The sequence below is a fragment of the Ruditapes philippinarum genome, unplaced genomic scaffold, assembly GCF_026571515.1.
Source record: "Ruditapes philippinarum isolate M1 unplaced genomic scaffold, ASM2657151v2 ctg2683_1_1_1_1, whole genome shotgun sequence".
Lineage (NCBI taxonomy): Eukaryota > Metazoa > Mollusca > Bivalvia > Venerida > Veneridae > Ruditapes > Ruditapes philippinarum.
Genome location: NW_026856403.1, coordinates 106,736 through 127,107, shown reverse-complemented (window position 1 = coordinate 127,107; position 20,372 = coordinate 106,736). Strand labels below are relative to the sequence as shown.

General features: G+C 32.8%; 2 protein-coding genes across 2 annotated transcripts; both read right to left on the bottom strand.

The window, feature by feature from the left end:
- Nucleotides 1–4,661: 4,661 nt before the first annotated feature.
- On the bottom strand, nt 4,662–5,213 carry LOC132746398 (mucin-13-like). The gene has a single exon (XM_060735520.1). It carries the CDS (start codon nt 5,211–5,213, stop codon nt 4,662–4,664), a length of 552 nt encoding a protein of 183 aa, XP_060591503.1.
- A 1,174-nt stretch (nt 5,214–6,387) lies between these two features.
- LOC132746404 (serine hydroxymethyltransferase, mitochondrial-like) lies at nt 6,388–20,369 on the bottom strand. The gene is made up of 12 exons (XM_060735526.1): nt 20,232–20,369; nt 18,014–18,160; nt 17,102–17,181; nt 16,025–16,225; nt 15,071–15,152; nt 14,108–14,230; nt 12,757–12,896; nt 11,086–11,251; nt 10,304–10,403; nt 9,531–9,686; nt 7,817–7,924; nt 6,388–6,731 (listed from the first exon to the last, which is right to left on the bottom strand). The coding sequence occupies exons 1-12, from the start codon at nt 20,268–20,270 to the stop codon at nt 6,604–6,606; spliced, it is 1,470 nt and encodes a 489-aa protein (XP_060591509.1). The 5' UTR covers nt 20,271–20,369; the 3' UTR covers nt 6,388–6,603.
- Nucleotides 20,370–20,372: the final 3 nt, after the last annotated feature.

Sequence of the window (20,372 nt, the reverse complement as noted above, 5' to 3'; positions counted from 1 at the left end):
GTTTAGTGCCAATCTAAAAAACAAAAACAATGTGTGGTACATGGTTGCTTCAGGTGTGTGCCTTTTCATATCTGAAATGAGTAATTGGTTGCAAGTGTTTAAAGCACATCTAACTTACAAAAAATGATTCTGAATTATATCATGTGCTAACAATACTTTGTTCTATGAATCCCTGATAGTGGGTTGTACTGCCCTACTTTTTTCTCTAAAATATGTTTGACAACCTCTTGTTATTTGGACAAAATTTAGAGGTTTTAAAATGACTTTGATATATAAAATGAAACACTTTTCTTAAGATATGCACAGTTTTCAGCAAACATTGTCATAAAATTGCACATTTCACGTTCAAAATATACTCTAAACAGTTGAGAAAAGTAAATACAAAATCTGTAATAAAATAATGGTCTAACAGCGACTTTTCATTTTGAAAATATTTGATATTTATAAATGATTATATCATCAGAAAAGAGGACCACATACATTAAATTCATTAAGATTTAGCGCATAACAGTAATATCGGAATCACAGCATTTTAATTAAGCACCCAATGGGTGGTAATGGTGTGCATTGAGAAAAATTAAAATGTTTTCTTCTTGTACAAATGTGAGTTATAGAAAATGTACATTAATCCTGTTTTCAAACTTTGTGATGATATCATAATATATACCCTGGATTGTCAGTCATCATTGTTCATGACTACTGTTCATAACAGTATATTGAATCAAAACTGTTTGCATTTTGTTTAGAATTCAAATTTATTGCACAGATAATCTGCAAAAAGATCTTAAGTAAATCTGAATCTCAAACAAATTGAAAAGAAGATTATAGAAGTGTACTTTCATCTAAAGTCAGCTAGCATGATATATTAATAGAAAAATATTAAAGGATTTAGTCTTTGTAAAGTACTTCTACAGACTTGCAAAATATTTTAAACAATGTTTAAATTAACAAAACAATTTTGTTCAAATTTATATCAGAATATTTAACATAAAACAGGTCTAACTCAAATATTTGTACCACTTTTACCAAATTGCAAGAGGGAATTTGAGTCTAACTCAAGTTAGTCTTGTATTGCGCTCAGAATTTCAGCGCAATAAAGGTCTAACTCTAAAATACACAATTTGTAACACTTTAATAAAAAATTATATAAATGGCATTATTTCTTATTATAATTAATGTTAACATAGCAAAAAAATATTTTCTAATATAAGTATTTTTGGATAAAATCAGTTTTTTGTCTCTCCTGAACATTTTCAAAAATAGCAGTTAGACCAGTATTGCGCTGAGCCATCGATATGATGCTTTGAAAAACAGATATGGATTAAATATTTAGTTCTTGGGATGTAATTTACAAGGTTTGTAAGTCTCTCAAATCTATTTCTAGTCAATGTGTATTCCTTTCAAAAGCAGATTTCATATCAATGAAAATATTATTCAAAAACTCATTTTCAATTGTAAAACAATCTACAATGTACATGTATATCTAGTTAAAATGCAGTCCAATTTATTTCAAACTTTAAAAACAAAAGAAAAATTGAGCCGCGTCACAACACAACCAACATAATGGGTTTGCGACCAGCATGGATCCAGACCAGCCTGCACATCCGCACAGTCTGATCAGGATCCATGTTGTTCGCTATCAGTTTCTCTACTTGTTATACCATTTGTAAGCGAACAGCATGGATCCTGATCGGACTGCGCGGATGTGCAGGCTGGTCTGGATCCATGCTGGTCGCAAACCCTCTATATTGGTTTTGTCGTGACGCGGCTCAAATGTTTTTTAGCCCTGGTATATAAAACTGGCAAGTAACATATTTTGTAAATCATTATTATACAATTATACAATGTAAATGTAAAAATATTCCTGATCAACCTTTTAAAATTGTCTGCTTCCTGAACTGATTTTTAATGTGACTTACAAAATAGAACACTAGTTGAACAGAACAGAACAATAATGGATTTTCAACTGTTTGCCTGAAAAATAACATGCATTCTGAACAAATGTTTCCAGAGACATTACAAAGGTATATAATGCAACCACTGAACTGCAAACAAGCATTAAAATATATAAGAAAACAATTTTACGTATTGTTTCTTAAACTTATATACGAGAACACAAGAACATCTTGTTAAAAACATAAAATAACACATTTTACATCTACAGTATATTATCAATGAACAAATATTGAGTTTTACAAATAAAATGCTACACATAAAGTATATACTGGTGTTAAAAAAATTTTTTTATAAATAAATTATTGTTTAACTTCCAAGGAGCTAAACAAAAACAAAAAATATTTTCAGATCTTTCTCATCACACCACAAATATTTCAAAAATAAAAAACATTTTGTAGCCGTAACTAATTTAACAATAAACCATCTGCCTGCTTCTGAATCACTTCAGACTAAAATCAGTGCCATCCCATCATGCTCTCGTCCAGATTGAACAAAAATGGACAAATGTATTACAGATATTTAGCTGGGTAAGGGTTAATCTATGTCAAATCAAATATCAGGAAAGTATAATTTACATAATCAAAGGTGTAAGGGAGACATGCAAATAAACAAAATGTAAAAAGTTAACGCTTCAAAAAAGTAATTTATACTTCAAAAATGTTATATGAAACATAAATTGTAACCTTACCCAAAATGACTAGGACAACTAAACCTGACTGTAGGGATAATTGTAATAAATAATCTTGCCAATGACTTGAGACAGACTATTATAATAAAGTGCATTTGTTACAGACTGGGACTAGAGCAAATGGTGATCCATTTTATTAACCACAAGTGAAGTAGTCTAAATGCATGGCAACATTTTCACAGTCAACTCAGTATACATGTATATAAAACAGCTGTTGGGTGCAAGTTCTTCTTTATGATGCAAGTACAATTGAAATAGTACTCTAATTCTGTCTGCTGTTTTAATGTTAAAATAATAAATATTGTTTAATACAAAAAATATGTTTTTCTGTTTCATCTAAAATACTACCAAATATAGCACCTAGTTTGTTTTTGACAATTAACTATAAAATCTAACATTATTTTATAACAATATACTAATACTATATGATTAATTCAAAATTTCAACTACTCTTCTATAAAATGTAAATTAAAAATCAAGTTCAAGTAGAAGTCTGTGTAACATGATTCTTATGAAACAAGCTTTATTTTATGTGGTTGGCATGGTGACGGAAGACATTTAAATGAGGAAAAAGCCCTCATATAAAATGAGCAGCACCTAATTTTAACCACTGATTTTCTTTAACAAGGTTTAATAGTCTAGTCATGTGGAATTATTCAAAGTCATAGATAGGATTTGCATCTATGGCAGTGAGTGGCAAGTAAACTGAAGTCACTGGAAACTTTCAACCTCTCATTCACCGAGACCTTTGCTACAAAAGTATTAATACAATCAGTAATACAACAAGAGATCCTCACATTAAAGTATCTCAACAGTATTAACTATGAACTTCAGATGATGTTACAACATTGATACCTAGCATTTATTTTAACCGTATTGGTCATAAAAATCTATCTCTCGTTTCACTACTTTCCTACATTGGTAGTCATTTACATGTACCATTTTAAAAAAGTTTGTAAATAAGCTTAGACTGGACATATAATTGGATATTAGCAATTTCTTTCATCAGCAGCAACTTTCTGTAATGGTTAAAAAAACAAACTGGGAAAATAGTTGATATTCCACATTATTGTACAAAAAACATTATATGACAAACCCTGTATTGAAAGAAAACCAGCAATTATAGTCTATAGTACATTTTGTTACAGCAGTTATTACATACATTTCAACCAGTGTTCTAAATTTCTACATGCATATATAGAAACAAAAGCAAACTCAATCAAAAGCAACACACAAAATTCATTTTTTCTCTTTTTTTTTTTAAATAAAGTACATTTTATAATTTTACAACTGACTGAGTATTCAAAAGAATCAGAATTACAAAACTAAGTGATCAAAGTTCACCAAACATTTAAAGTACATGTACACAAATTGGTCAGTATACACTAACAAATGGCTGACAACTTAAAATGTTCCAGCATCAAATGCATAAATCATCACAAAATGGTGAGAGGCCAATGAAAGCCTAATAACAATATTCAGTAACTATCATTTCTTCTCTCTCTTTTTTAAATTTGATTGGGTTTTAAGTCATTCTAATACAGTTACAGACATATGGCAACTTTCAAACTTTGCTTGTGGTAAAAGACCTCAGGTGTCCCCTCATTGCTATATTACCAGCATGCAAAAACACCTGAACAAAAAGTGACCGATTGACTAGCTAACAAAAGTTGGCCGACTGACTAGCTAACAATGTTGGACAGCTAGCTGACGCTGTTGGATGGCTAGCTGACGCTGTTGGACGGCCAGCTGACGCTGTTGGACGGCCAGCTGACGCTGTTGGACCGGCTAGCTGACGCTTTGGACGGCTAGCTGACGCTGTTGGACGGCTACCTGACGCTTTGGACGGCTAGCTGACGCTGTTGGACGGCTAGCTGACGCTGTTGGACGGCTAGCTGACGCTGTTGGACGGCTAGCTGACGCTGTTTGGACGGCTAGCTGACGCTTTGGACGGCTAGCTGACGCTGTTGGACGGCTAGCTGACACTGTTGGACGGCTAGCTGACGCTGTTGGACGGCTAGCTGACGCTTTGGACGGCTAGCTGACGCTGTTGGACGGCTAGCTGACGCTGTTGGACGGCTAGCTGACGCTGTTGGACAGCTAACTGACGCTGTTGGACGGCTAGCTGACGCTGTTGGACGGCTAGCTGACGCTTTGGACGGCTAGCTGACGCTGTTGGACGGCTAGCTGATGCTGTAGGCCAGCTTGCTGACGCTGTTGGACGGCTAGCTGACGCTGTTGGACGGCTAGCTGACGCTGTTGGACGGCTAGCTGACGCTGTTGGACGGCTAGCTGACGCTGTTGGACGGCTAGCTGACGCTGTAGGCCGGCTAGCTGACGCTGTAGGACGGCTAGCTGACGCTGTTGGACGGCTAGCTGACGCTGTTGGACGGCTAGCTGACGCCGTTGGACGGCTAGCTGACACTGTTGGACGGCTAGCTGACGCTGTTGGCCGGCTAGCTGACGCTGTTGGCAGACTATCTGACATTGTTAGCTGACTTGCTGTCATTGCTGGCTGACCAGCTACATCTCTTTTATACTGATATAAAACAATTAACAATGAAATCATACCTTTATTCTATCTAATGTTTTTTCTTTCTGAAAATGTAAGGTTGGAAGCCTTCAGATTTTAAGAAACTTAATGTTCAATAAAAGTGCAATATAACAAGTGTGTGGAGAAACTATACATTTTGAGATTCAGTGATTGTAAAGCATTGAAAAATAACTAATTCACACCCAATCATTTAATAAGTGTCAGATAATATGTGCCCTGTCTAATGAATTAAGTGAGGTGTTTCTTTTATATTTACAGTTGATAAATACAATTTTGTTGCAACATTTTTTTAAACAATCAAGTTAGTTCTACTGAAACTGACACATCAACTGGTTAAAATACCAAAAAGGCTAAAAATAATACATAAATAAAAGCAACATAACTATAATGTTCAGAAACAAACACAAACAAAAATTTGACTTTGTTATACAGAACTGCTTTTTTCACACATACAAACAACAAAGCATAGATCATACAAATAAACAATATCAAAGCATTTTGCATTAAAAAATAACAACTTTTGTGTAATGCTGTGCTGTTAACAGGTTCTATTGCTGTGTTATAATCACCAATATTAAAATAAGAACAACCTAATATAATACTCTAATAATCTTTACAATAAGATACACATTCAAAAATGATATATTTGTTATTCTCATCAAAAACATAATTATGTAAAAGATTTGTGAAATTATCATCCTTAACAGTTTAGATACTTAAAGGAATTCCACTGAGGTCATAAAAAATTAGTATAAAAACATAACATTTGAATTATTGAATAAATCAAGTAGGGCACTTAAAACAGGATTATTAAGGAATATACTCAGAAATGAATTGAAAATCATATTTTTTTGCTGTTTGTAGCCCAATTTGAGTGACTTGATCTCAATATTGGGATATTTTTCATGATTAGAATTCTTATTCTTAAAAAATGGAGTGAGCGAATGATTGGAAATTTTGCACAAAAAATATTGATAAAGACTTATATCAAATGGAACTTAAAACATATTTTGTAATACATGAAGACCTTGTTTTGTAAATTGTAAAAACTGCACCAAATAATATATTTTTTTATAACAGTTAATATTAACCACATTAAAATCTTACTCCCAACACATTATTACATATTTGGTGTTTTATACAAATATCAACAAAAAGTGAAAATTGTTTTTTTTATAAAGATCTATCTAGCTTTAAGTACAAAGTTAAGAGTGACTGAAACCTGAAATTAAGTAGCTGTTTTAATATATAAAGAAACAGATTTCAATAGAAAGAGATATGTTTTACTTATTTCTATATAAAAATACTGATATCAAAGATTTAATGCTGTATCGTATCTTTATTCAACTTGTACAATATTCAAATTTTCAATCATGACTGAGATCATGGGGTCTTGTTTAGTAATTTATCTGTTCTCCAGTCCAGGCATCGTGTATGATGCAGCAAACTCCTCCACTTGGTTCTTTAATGTCTTGATTTTAGCTGACTCAGCATTATCTTCTTGTACGTATGCTCGGAAATCTTTCACAGTCTCTGTACGTTTAATAGTAATAATAATAATGATGAATAGAGAATATTGAGTTTAGGTCTAATACTAAATTTATTGAACAAGTTGAATAAAATCATATAATGTGAGCCTCTAACGAGCGTAAGATTGTTTTATTCAATGAGTTCAATAAATTTAGTATTGAATCTACACGAATATAATATTCTATTTATCAAATATATAAATATAATATTCTATTTATCAAATATATAAATAAAAACGGTAAACTGTTAAAAAGAGTTATTTTTCATTGATGTGCCTATAGTGTAACGCTAACATTAGCGTACTTTAACGCTATATTTTATGAAGCACAAATGATGTCACGTCAAAGTGTTATTACACTCGTAAAATATTGTTTTTATCAAATGGCTTTATTACACTTCTGTGCCGCAGTTTATGTGATAAAGTCAAATATTTTGTCGATATACATGATCTATTGCTTTGATATTTATTTTTTTCTTTATTGTTTCATACACTATTTAAGACATACAACCGTCCTGTAACAGCTGGTTGGCCTCATCAAATATAATAGTGAGACTGTTTCTATATCCATATCATTCAAAGTAACCACGGTTATGAAATGAGCCGCGTCACAACAAAACCAACATAATGGGTTTGCGACCAGCATGGATCCAGACCAGCCTATGACCTATGTTGGTCTTGTTGTGACACTGCTCATTAATGTCAAAACTTTAATAAACAAATGGCACAAAGGCCTATCAGGTTATCCTAGACAGCAATTTGAATAACTCTGAAAGGAGACTAACCAGGAACCATTCTTATGAATTTGGGTTAATATTCTGTCATTGGGTTTATTTTTAATATCACAATGTTGTTTAAATGTATTGGAGTTAATAAAAGTTCAAAGGATAAAAACAATGAATGAGGAGAATGCATGTAAAAACATCTAAACATGCTGAATATGTTTAAACTTTTAAATGTGATATGTTGATATATTATCAAATTTAATAAAACCCATCCAAAACAATATTTAACAATTTTAATTGTTCCTTCTACTCTTATAATAATAAGTATGCTATCATAAGAACCACATATATAAGATTACACTTACTTGTTTTCTTCTGTATATCTACAGCAATTTGTATACCCTGGTGTAAAAATTCCGCCACCTGTTTAAACTCTGCCTCTTTCATTCCACGAGATGTGAGGGCAGGAGACCCTTTAAAACAAAACATTCTCATATTATGAAACTTGCAATATAATAGTAACAATAGTATTGGTTAACAGAGTTATGTTGAAGTTGAAGAAATGTTAAAATGTCAGCGTTCTAAAAAATATCTCAATAAATCTCAAAGCACATGATTGTCAGCATTTTTTGTTTTTGACTTCATGATTACCTGTCACATAATGTCTACAGAACAGACTGAAATATCTTAACTGTGAGGAAGAGTCTACTGTAAGTTTTTAGCCATAAGAAGTTAGGTAAAACATCAGGTTTACACTCAAATGTTGCTTTCCTTACAAGTTATTTAGCATCATACTATTGTCCATCATGTAAATCTTCAGACAGTTTCAAAAAGTTGGGACAATATCATGTTTCCAGAAAGCCATGTCATTTACTATATTCAAATTAATAATTTATTTGTCAGTCAACAAAAACGAGCAATCTCTTAATGTCAAAAAAATTAAGTCATCTACTACATGTAGGTTCTAAAAGTAGGCCATCTCCTACTATCCTGAAAGTAATTTACAGTAGAACTTTGGTAAGTCGAAGTTGAAGGGACTTGCGTAAAAACTTCGACACATCGGGACTTCGACTCATTAATTGGTCTAAATTTCATAACAAAATTTCAATGACTTATACAAGAAAGTTACAAAAGGCGTAACAATAGAAAAGGGTGATAACTAAACCAGCTTTTAGTAAATATTTCGCGTCTGATTATCAAGCAACACCGGGTCATGGAAGTTCTCAAATAAAAGTACATCTAGTTCTTACTGTTCACTTTCAATAACCACTACGTCAACTGTCAATTTGAAAAGTATCAATTAAAGCATTTTATCACACATTTAACGTATACAAAGGCTGTTTGAAGACATGGCTCTGTAATTAACACCTGTCACCCAAGTTGATTGGAAATCGTCTTCACAGCCAGATAAGGTGTGAAAAATATCTCAAGATCGAAAGTGTCAAGAAAATCAAAGGACTTCGACTTATTTGTGGCAAATTGTACTCGATTTATTCTATACGGACCATGAAAACACTTTGACACATCGAAAAATTCGAAAGAAATATATAGGGGAAAAATCGGGACTTTCATTTTACATGTACTTGGACACATCAAGAAAATTGACTAATCGAAGTTTGACTCATAGAAGTTCTACTGTACTTGTTTTAGAAAGTAGGCCATATTGTAGAATTTCCAGTATCTATATTTTAAGGAAAGCTTCCTGCTACTTTGAAGAAAGTAAAGCCATCTGGCAATTTCAAGAAAGTAGGCCATTAACTAATTTTAAAGAAAAGGATATCAGCCTATTTCAAATAATATGACATGAGCTTATTTCAAGAAGGTAGGACATAAGCAAAATCCAAGACATTAGGACATAAGCTAATTCAAACACATTGGGACATAAGCTCATTCCAAGAAAGTAAGTCATAAGCTAATTCCAAGAAAGTAGGTCCTAAGCTAATTCCAAGAAAGTAGGCCATTTGCTATCCTCAAACTTTTTTTTTAAACATTTTGCTCCAATATTGGAATGTATTAATCATGAAACAAAATCAATATTTACAATGAACAAATTAAAGACAACAAAAAGTGTGACATTACCAAGCCTTAGACCTCCAGGTGTGAAGGCATGGGTGTCTCCGGAAGTTGTGTTTTTATTCACAGTAATAGCAGCCATTTCCAGCACAAGTTCTGTGCGTGTACCGTCTGTACCCGCAGGTCTGAGATCCATCAAGATGAGATGATTGTCAGTGCCACCTATATCAACAAAACAGTACACAGTTTATTCCCTCAGATTTCTAATATAAAATAATGCACCTGCGATATCCTAATCAAGAGAAATTGAATAAAATACAAATACATGTCTATGGTTATAACCTTTCAATATTACTATCAAAGAGTACTGAACAATCAACAGAAGTAATTAAGTTTACTTTTTTGTAGATAAAACTAAATTCTCTTTAATACAATATTCATTTGCCATACAATTTTAAGTTTTAACAAAAGCATCAAGTGAGGTGTTATTACCGTGTTAATGCTCATCTGTTAAAATTCTTAGTTAAAAAGGGGTATAACTAAAAAAATATTGCCTTTAGAAAAATGCCATGTCTAACAATTGTACCTTGTCATGATGACCAAGTATTGCAAGTTTCATGTTGATAACTTTTACAATGTTTGAAAAATGGACCAAATTAAAGTTTTTGCACGACAATGAGAACAATGACAATCATGCAACAATCACAACAGTTCGACTTTTATTTCGAAATAGACAAGTTTAAAATTTTAATCTCCTCTTTAAAATATTTTTTTCTATCTAAATATCACTAATTTACATACAATTAAATCATTTTTTTATCAGTTCAACAGATGTTTACCTGAGATAACTTTATATCCACGTTTTACAAGCTCCTCGCCTAAAAGGTGAGCGTTCTTTAACACCTGAAGCTGGTACTCCTTAAACTCTGGGGACTGAGCCTAAACAAATACATAAATAAGTATTGTAGCAAGTCTATATTAATGCAATTAAACAATATGTAAATTTAATTAGTTCAATTTGCCAACTATAATATATTCAAGAAATTCTGCAAACAAAGAACTCCTAAAACAGCTTACAATTTATTTCATATCACCCACACCATCAAACCTGTTTAAAGACAGAATAAAGCCCATACACATACACGTAGGCTCTATTACTTTACCCTTACCCGCTGCATTTTATGTTTCCTGATATCAACAATATTTTTTCTACTAGGTAGTCTGGGACACAAACTCTGATAAATATAAATCAAAGGAATTTTTCACTATCACACTTAAATAAATATGCTAAAAGGAACTCCACTGACGATTTTGACATGATGCGTTGCAATGCTTTTCACTCAAAATATGATAAACAAGATCAACAAGGAAAGGCGGCGCCTAACGAACGCAACCCCCACACGATCCAGCAACAAGATCCAGCGGCAAGGAGCCCAGGAGGACCCCAAACAAATACAGGCCAGGGCAAATCAAGCAGAGAATAGCATAAGATACGGTTTTCAATTTTTTTCTGAGTACATTGTATATTACTGAATTATCTCTTGCTAATTTCAAATTATATGATTTTAAGCCTTTGGACTTCAGTGAAGTTTCTGTAAGTATAATATATTATAAAACTGACCTGTCTCATAGCAACAGCTATAGCAGCTATCTGATGTTGATGTGGTCCCCCCTGTAGTGATGGGAATACAGCACCATTTATCTTCTTCTCATAGTCATACATGATATCCTTGCCTGTCTTCTTATCCTGACCTTTAACCCCCTTACGGTAAAATATTATACCAGCTCTGTAAGAAGATGAAAATGATGCTAAGGTTAACAATAATGATCACAATTTTAGATTTCAGTTTCTTCCATCTGTAAACTTATACACTAGATATATGTTGATTAAGAAATAATATATCCCAAACTGTGATTTTATTGCTCAATAACATCACTGTTTGGAGTTCGGATGCGGGGAATTATATCACGAGGGCGTAGCCTGAGTGATATAATGATGCGCATCCGAACGACAAACAGTGATGTTATCAAGCAATAAAATCTCCGATTTGGATATATTATTTCGATTCTAACACGACATCAACAAATAAATGCTGCCGTACACGATAATTAGCTAAATTGCGCCTGATTTGTTTCCGTACTTATTGTCAGAGCGTCACATTTTTTGTGTTTACGTCACGTGTTTAATGATTACGTCACATTTCTAAATATAGAACGTCAAACAGTGATTTTATAGCATAATAACACACACTTTCGGTTCAGTTATGTTCAATAGGGAAAAATGCGGGGCGTGTTAGAATCATTTATATATAATGGGGTAAAAGGTGATTTTTTTCAAAGCCGCACCATGCTTTTAGTTTTTGTTCGAAAAAAAACATTTTGTGTTGTTTCAAACTAAGTATTTCATTAATTTCATCTTTGAAAAGTGCATTTTATCACTGACAACTTTTCTTCAAAACAGCATCTAGAGAGCTATTTATAGCATGTCAGTGACATTCATTTCTAATAATAGAAGATCAGAAAACAAATTGTCTGCTTCACTTATTTAATATAGAGAGGCGACCAGTATTTTAGAGGTATCAAGGGGTTTCCTTATTGTTTATGCATTTTTATTGACGGAAAATTTAATTTTCTACCTTACTTCTTTTGATTTAAAAATTAAATGACACAATTTATCTATAAAAAATAACATATTTAACCTTTAGAAAAGCTGAAGGCCGCTTTAACCAATTCAATGTACAGAATTGAACTAAAAAGTCTGATATCAGTTTGTTCATTACATGGATCAAATATTATATATTAAAAATATAAACTTTTTTCTTAGATTGTATCCCAAAATTAATCATTTTAAATATTTCAATGCTATAGTGAAATTTGGAAAGTCAAAGTCATTTTAAGGCCCAAAGTCACATTTCAATCCAGTCAAAATATCTTGGTATGAAGGCCATAAAAATAAAAATAAAGATATTATTACTATGATGAACAGACTAGACAAAAATAATATTCCCATTCCCTCTTCATCTATTAATGTCACTGGAGGTGGGGGACAGGGGAGTGAGTGGAGGAGGGTGTTTGAATCATGCGAGTTAGCCGAGTAATGGCGACTGCTGATCCTCGGTAAGTTCATTATTTTGTAACATTTTGGTAACAAGCATTTCAAGAATCCAAACTAAACCTATCATTTTGATTACCATATATAGTCATGTCATTCCCCCTTGTGAATCATATAATAGAAATAATAAAATAACATGTAACCTTTTCAGTAAAATATCAATTGAACATAAAAACATACCTTGGTCCTCTAAGTGTTTTATGAGTGGTTGATGTGACGATGTCGGAGTAATCGAAGGGAGATGGTATAACATTTGCAGCTACCAGACCAGATATATGTGACATATCAGCCATCATGACTGCCTTTACTTCATCACATGTCTACAAATAACATCATAGTATAACATTATAGCATTTTTTTGCTGTGTTCAAAGTCACACCTTGACTGTAAAGGTCATATGCCAACTTTCAAGCTTAACCTTTTACCTCATATAGACGGGTTTTGACCCCCCCCCCACCCCCTCACTTTTTGAGGCCTCAAACAGTGACAAAATGCCCTATTTAGGCCAAACACTGTTTTTCGTTTGAGAAATGTTGTTAAAAAAAAGTGATCACTTTTTCAGTGCCGCCCTCATCTAAATGGTACAGGGGGTTGCCAGAAGGGGGATATGCCACCTTCTGTTTGGGGGGTTTGAAGGGGGGGCGGTAGTCCCACTTATCGCCAAGAAAATTTTGGATATGTGATATGGACTCAGGTTGATCTTAGGGTAACTAGTAACCGACGCTGAAAAGCCATTTACCCTATGTCAACTCATTGAGAAGTTGCAGCACTTTCAAATCAGTTTTGATGGAAAAAAACCCCAGAAAATATTGACTTTTACGCAATTTTGAGACATCCCCCCATTGCCATGATAACAGGAAATTTACGATTGAGCATGCTGTTACAATGACTATGGTCCAGTCAACATTTCTGCCAAGTTTCATCAGAATTGAAGCATTTTTCATAGTTTCATAGCAGTTTGAACGGGATGCTTTTCAATGAAAACTGCCATTTTTCACAATATGCTCATGGGGTAAAAGAAAAGGAAGATTTCAGGCTCTTACTGAGTATTTCCTACCTGTTGTAAACATATACTAGTAACTCAAGATTTCTAGTACACAATATCACAATTATAATGTGAAAGATATATCAATTTTTTCCAATGTGAACATCATTTCTAGTTTACAGGATTAACACAATTCAATAATACATGGATTAAAAGAAAGGTCAAAATTGGAAAAAAAGCTCAGTATTATATAAACATTAACACTGTTTGACCAATCTCTAAATTACTCACAAAGCATGCCAAAGTCTTCAACTACAAAATGTTAAGTAAAATTTAAAGTACTAGGATCCTTCATACTACCAGACAAAATATGATGGTTTTTTTTTTTATTTAGACTGAATGACATTTGAATCGAAACAAAAATAAAGCAATAGATTTTGTATAGATTTTGTTTGGTAAACTGGTAAATATGAAGGATCTCAGTAGGGCAAGTCCATGACAAACCGAGCATGGTGATTGTTCAATAACATATAAATGTGGATATACCTCTCTGAAGGACTTGTAGTCAAGCAGTCTAGAGTAAGCTGTGGTACCAGCTATTATAAGCTTGGGACGGAAAAGTTTGGCCGTCTCTCGAAGTTTAGCATAATCAATCAGATCGGTTTTGGGCTGGAAAACAAATACACCACTATCATGATTGATTTACACAGATGATAAAATTGTAACAATGTACATGAAATATAAAATTTGTGATTGAAAAAAAAGATCACAAACAAATCATTGAGGCAACAAATTAGCTCCTTAAAGTGAACAATATTCAACAATTCAAACTTATATTTCTGTATTATTTGTCTGAATTAATGTATCTAGAATTTCAAATTGCATCCTGTAATATTATGTAAAGAAGAAAATATATTGAACAAATGTATACTAAACCTAATTAAAACCATAATGAATATCCCACAAACATGTATTATTAATTAGAAATATTGTATGCGACACCTGCTTTGTAAATTCAACAAAAATGATATTTAAGCTTTAATCAAAATGTTTTTTTCTGACTATATTATGCTCTCCAATTATAAATTATATTCATCAAACTGTTCCCATTTAAAGCAACAAAGGACACCAAGTCATTCATTTAAAAGCCTCACAAAAAGTTGTTTGTCTTCTATGTTAATTCTTCCCAGTTAATAATCTTTAAGAAACAAACAAAGTTGGCAAGGAAATAGACGTTATCCAGAACTTGGCAAGCCAAACTTTTACTGTTAAAATTTCACAGTGTACTACCATTCACAATAGGGTTATCAACTTATTATGCTTATTTTGGATATTGGATTAACCAAGTTGTAATTGTAAAAGTTTGTTTGTATCACTTGATAGGATAGGAAAAACCCACATTTGCAGAGTTTCAGAGAATCACCATCATCCATAACACATGTAAATATAACACAGGATGGTGACACACATGTAATGTTATAAGACTTAAGCTTAGTTCAAAAACCTTACATCAAGCCTATAAGGCATAGATTCAAAGTAGATAGAGGTTGCTGATATTCTCTTTGTGTCTGTCTGGAAGCCATGAGTCAAACTGAAAATATACAATATAAATTTACATACATTTGAATTTCATATCCAAATAATAACACTGTTACTAAAAAATCAAGCAAAGAAAGTTTTCTTTTGGCAGCTGTCTTTAATATGCAGACTTCATAACCCTTGATCGCCTTTCGAAATTTCATTCAGTTCTGCCCATTGTTTTCTTATTAAGAACACATGCATTCTTTACTTGGGGTTCATCCAATATATAGCTCTTTCAATTCAATCATTGGCACAATGGTGTCATATTGAAAGTTCCATGATCACTGTCATATGACCACATTTATCTGTGAATATTTCTAAATTCAAAATATCGCCATTTTCATGTATAAATATTGAATTCTGTCTAGGGGCTGTGTACTGGGCTTGCACTTACCAATGCTGTCTATAAACAGGCACACACAACATTCAATTTTAAAATTTAAGGCTTTATTAAAGATTTCGATTTTATATTTCATATTTGGTTAACTAGAGCCTATCATGACAAGATTAGAAGTTGTATCACTTGACAACAAAAGTGAAACAACAAGTTTTTGCAAGTGTTTACTAACATTAACAGACCTAGTTTGTCACAACACCACTACTGATTCAAGCAGGGCTTTCATAAAGTTCCAAAATTTGGAAGTGAGAGACTGCAAAATGTTTGACATCGGAAGTACATTATATAGGTAAAGAAGTAAAAGCATTATATTTTGGAAGTCACAAGCCAAAATCAGGAGTAAATTACTCCAAAATTTCCACTACTGGCAGCCCTGGATTCAAGCCTGCCTGCACATCAGTGCAGTCTGACAATACTTTACAATGCTCAACGACTTAAGAGTTCAAAGAAGGTGAAGTGTATTACACAAATTCATAAGTACTTACTGTCCACCGTCGGGTAAATCAAGCCCCATTATTCTGTCATGAGGTTTTAGGAGACCTGTAAACACCTCAAAATTTGCTGGGGAACCGGAATACGGTTGCACATTGACGCCCCACTGAGCAGGATCTAAACGATAAGCGTCCAGGGATCTTTTCTGACAAAGTCTCTCCACCTGATCTATATACTCATTGCCACCATAATACCTGAAATATATCTATTCTTATCATCTAGGTTGCATTTTCATGCCACGATACCTGAAATAACATTTTATTTATTATTTCTTTACAGCATATAAATCATCAGATCCCTTGTAAAACAAAGTACCATAATTTCTTTAATCAGTATATGATATGTCAGGTCATAGGCATGATAAAATAATTCAATAGTATTTGGTAACCTTATGTACATACATGTATTGGCAATTACACAGTTGATTATCACTGTAGAACTATTTGTGCTTGATCATGATGTTACATAAATTATACCTCTCTAAAACTGGAACAATTAAACACTTCAACATAAATACATGTACATAAGAGAACTTATACATGTATATGTATTTCTTTTTCCTAGAGAGCGATAAGCTCTTGTTGTTTTTATACACAATAAACAGTAATTTGTTGTTACACCAGGGCTGTCTTTCTGTTGTTGTTGTTTGTTTGTTGTTTGTTTGTTGTTGTTGTTTTTTTGTTGTTTTTTTTTTTGGGGGGGGGGGGGGGGGGGGTACCGGTACCTGTAGTGGAAAGGGGGGATATTTCACATCATTTTCCCTTGTAAGGGGATTTTCTGTAAAGTTTTCCTGCACAAAGTTTATGTGGAATAGTAACAATAATCATAATGTTAAGTATTAAATATTTTATTATTCAGAAAGGAAATTTAAATAGGATATTGTAAGGGTATATGATGGTCAAGTCAAGAAAAAATCTATATAGGGAAAGTTTATAAAGAGATAGCAGAAAAATATATGGGAAAGATATGTACTACTTTGGGAAAAATGGTGCTGAAATTCTGCAACAAAATTTGAGAAATGAGGGCCCTGTTCAATTTGACATTATAACTTATACAGTGTTATACAATACCTTGCCCCGGGGTAACCCTCCGAGTACTTGTTGGTCAAGCAGGAGCCCAAGGCTTCTTGTACTGCTCGGCTGGCAAAGTTCTTAAAATAAAATAAATCCATTATAACACTGCTTAAAGTCATTTATCTTAATATATAATTACATAGGTGAAACATATCAATCAAACATTCTCTACAAAGTTATACAGATTTTTTTTGTGACATATCTATTGTAAAGCTACTGGAGAACATTCTACAATGTAGCACTTTCTGAAGAATTTAATAGTTCAAATTTGTTTTTGTTCTTTTACTAATTTATGTAGGTAAGAACAACTTTTTGTTGAAATGAAAACATATTTTCATATTTAAAGTCCAAGAAAGAATTGTGTAATGTCCTAATTTATTGTTTGCAATCTGTCCTTAAAAGATCTGAAAAGGCTTTGACAGCTTAACATGAACAATCACAGGCACTTGCTTCATGCAGAAATCATGCAGAAGTTTGATTGACTAATGACTTGTTGATAATTTCAGTGATGAAATATGCCTATGTTTGATACATATTTCATCTTCAAAGCATTTTTTGCCAGCAGAAAAGACTTAGATTGGCCGAAGAGGATTTGTAAATTGCAACTTACAAGAGGTCAAAATATGATATTCAGAAATATGGTGATAAATAATGCAAAATCAGTCTTTAATCACACATAAGATGTAAATTATTAATTGAATCTTGAATCTTTTTACTTTTCTTCAAAGCTTAGAAGAATTTTCTCAAGTTCATATTAAAAAAATATTTCAGCTGTTCAAGAGGCACGCAGCTTTAATTAAACTTCTAAATTTCAGAAAACTTTCATGTGTGTGTGTAGAACTTTGTCCATGGCATACATGAATATGTTTTAATTCTTGTAAACATTTTAAAGACTCATTTGATTTTTACCTCTGAGGCAATCAGCTCTAACCCATAAATCTGTCTTTTCTTCTCTTTAGAAATGATACTAGATATTTCTGGATCATCCTCAGATAGCGAAAGACAGCCATCCCAAATACTCCTTGCACTAACTCGCCATACCTGTCTTACCAGGTCCTGAAATAAAAAAAGATGTTTTACATTTAGTGGGGCTGAGTTCCATTAGGCTTTCCACACTAATTTTAGCATTTCCCTGCTCACTGAGCCCCAGTTTATATTTCCTTGGATAAAGAATAACAAGAGACAGAATTTATCAAAAATACTTAATAGTCCCTCCATACACAAGAGTGATCAGTGATCACATGTGTCACCTGATGATAGCCAATTAGATGTTGCAGCTACTTTATAGCAGGAGACACAAAAATCATTAACATTGCAATTTTTATTCAAGAGCTGTAACTCAGCTAAAAATTCTTAAACGAAAAAACCCGTGTAAATACTTGAATTACTGATCAATCCTGTGAAGTTCATTGAAATTGCGTTAATGGTATAAGAGGAGAAGTATGGACAAATTTTATAAATTAAAATCATTGAAGGGCCATAACTCTTACAAAATTCAATGAACCAAAAAATGTTGATGAGATGCACATCAAAACATGGTATTGATCGTTCATGTAAAGTTTCAATAAAATTGTACCAATAGTTTCTGAGGAGTAGTCCAAACAAGTTTCTGTATAGCTGGCAACACAAAAAAACACCTTTTTAATTCAAGGACCATAACTTGGCCAAAAATCATTCAAGTAGAAAACTGTACATTTGTATAATACCAACCAATCAATCCTGTAAAGTTTCATTGAAATTGCATAAGTGGTATAAGAGGAGTAGTCCAGGCCAATTTTATTAACATCCTTTTTATTCAAACGCCATACCTCGGCCAAAAATCAATCAACTGGAAAACCAGTGTAATATGCGCAAGTACTTGAGCTACAGATCAATCCTGTAAAGTTTCATTGATATTGCATAAGTGGTATAAGAGAACTGAGAAGTAGTCAAGACAAACTTTAAAAATGAAAATTATTAAAGGGCTATAACTCTGACAAAAATCATTGAACCGGAAAATTGCGATGATATGCACAACTAGACTTGACACTGATCATTCCTGTAAAGTTTGGATGAATTTGCAGCAGTCAGAAGTTTTGAAGAGCAGTCTGGACAAGTTTTATGTCTGAGATGGATGGATGGACGGACAGACAGACAACAGAGAAGTGATACCTATATGTCGCTACAAGAGGCAACATAAAAATGATTTAAGCTGCCAGAAGCAGGAGACCCGTAACAATACCATATTCCAAATTGCATTGACAAAACAATCTAACATAATTTGTAGAACTTAATGTCATGAAAGACAAAATTCCCTAACGTCCTTTATTCTTTAAAAACAAAGAAAATTCCCCAAACCCCAGTCAAAGGATTTAATCACTTTGATTTGACCTAAAATATATTCATGCAATATATCCATAGGCTATATTTAAAAAAAAATCAGATTTCCATTATGTCTAGATCTTTAACAATAGTGAATACATAGAATATCAGATTTTTTTATTTAAAAAAAAAAGAAATAATAATTTAAAAAATTGTTCATCATATTGCATGAATAACAAGATTAAACATATCATATGTTACATCAAATCAAAGCACCTTTGGCCTCAGACACTTATATGATTAATCAGGGCTAATTATAGTAATTATAAGGATTGTGATGTTGAAAACATCTTTATTTGGTACAAAATGCCCAATAAAAACAGCGATTGTGAGTAAATAATCAGCTAAAAAAACCTATCAGCTGTACATATGGTTAACACATGTACATTTTGTATGTAGATGTACATGTATATTTCAGTTCACCAGTCTAGGTCAAAATGCTGAGAACTGTATCTAGGTCATCAGATTCGTGATGCAATTGAACAATTTACATCTATGTAAACACAATCTCCTTTTCTGAATCATCGTGAATCAAAAATGTATTAATTATATCTAACTTTACTTGATTTTATTGCGTAACAATAGATGCAATTTATACAAGAGCTACCTAGCTACTGTAGTGGAAATTTTTAGCCGTGACTTCGAAATTTCTTCTGCATGTCGTTCATATATCGGGTGAAAAAAAGAAACACATTTCATAAAAAATAATGTAATGGTGTTGTTATGACATTGATTTGCAATTAAGATAGTAATGAATTGTACTTACACGTTTTTGTATCACTTGACGTAATGCGCTGACCGACATTCTGTATGATTTCCAACTTCAGGATTAGATCAAGGGCTTGGAACCAGTAACATAAACCATCATTTTTAGTATAGATTAATTCTATTGGCTGAATTCATTCGA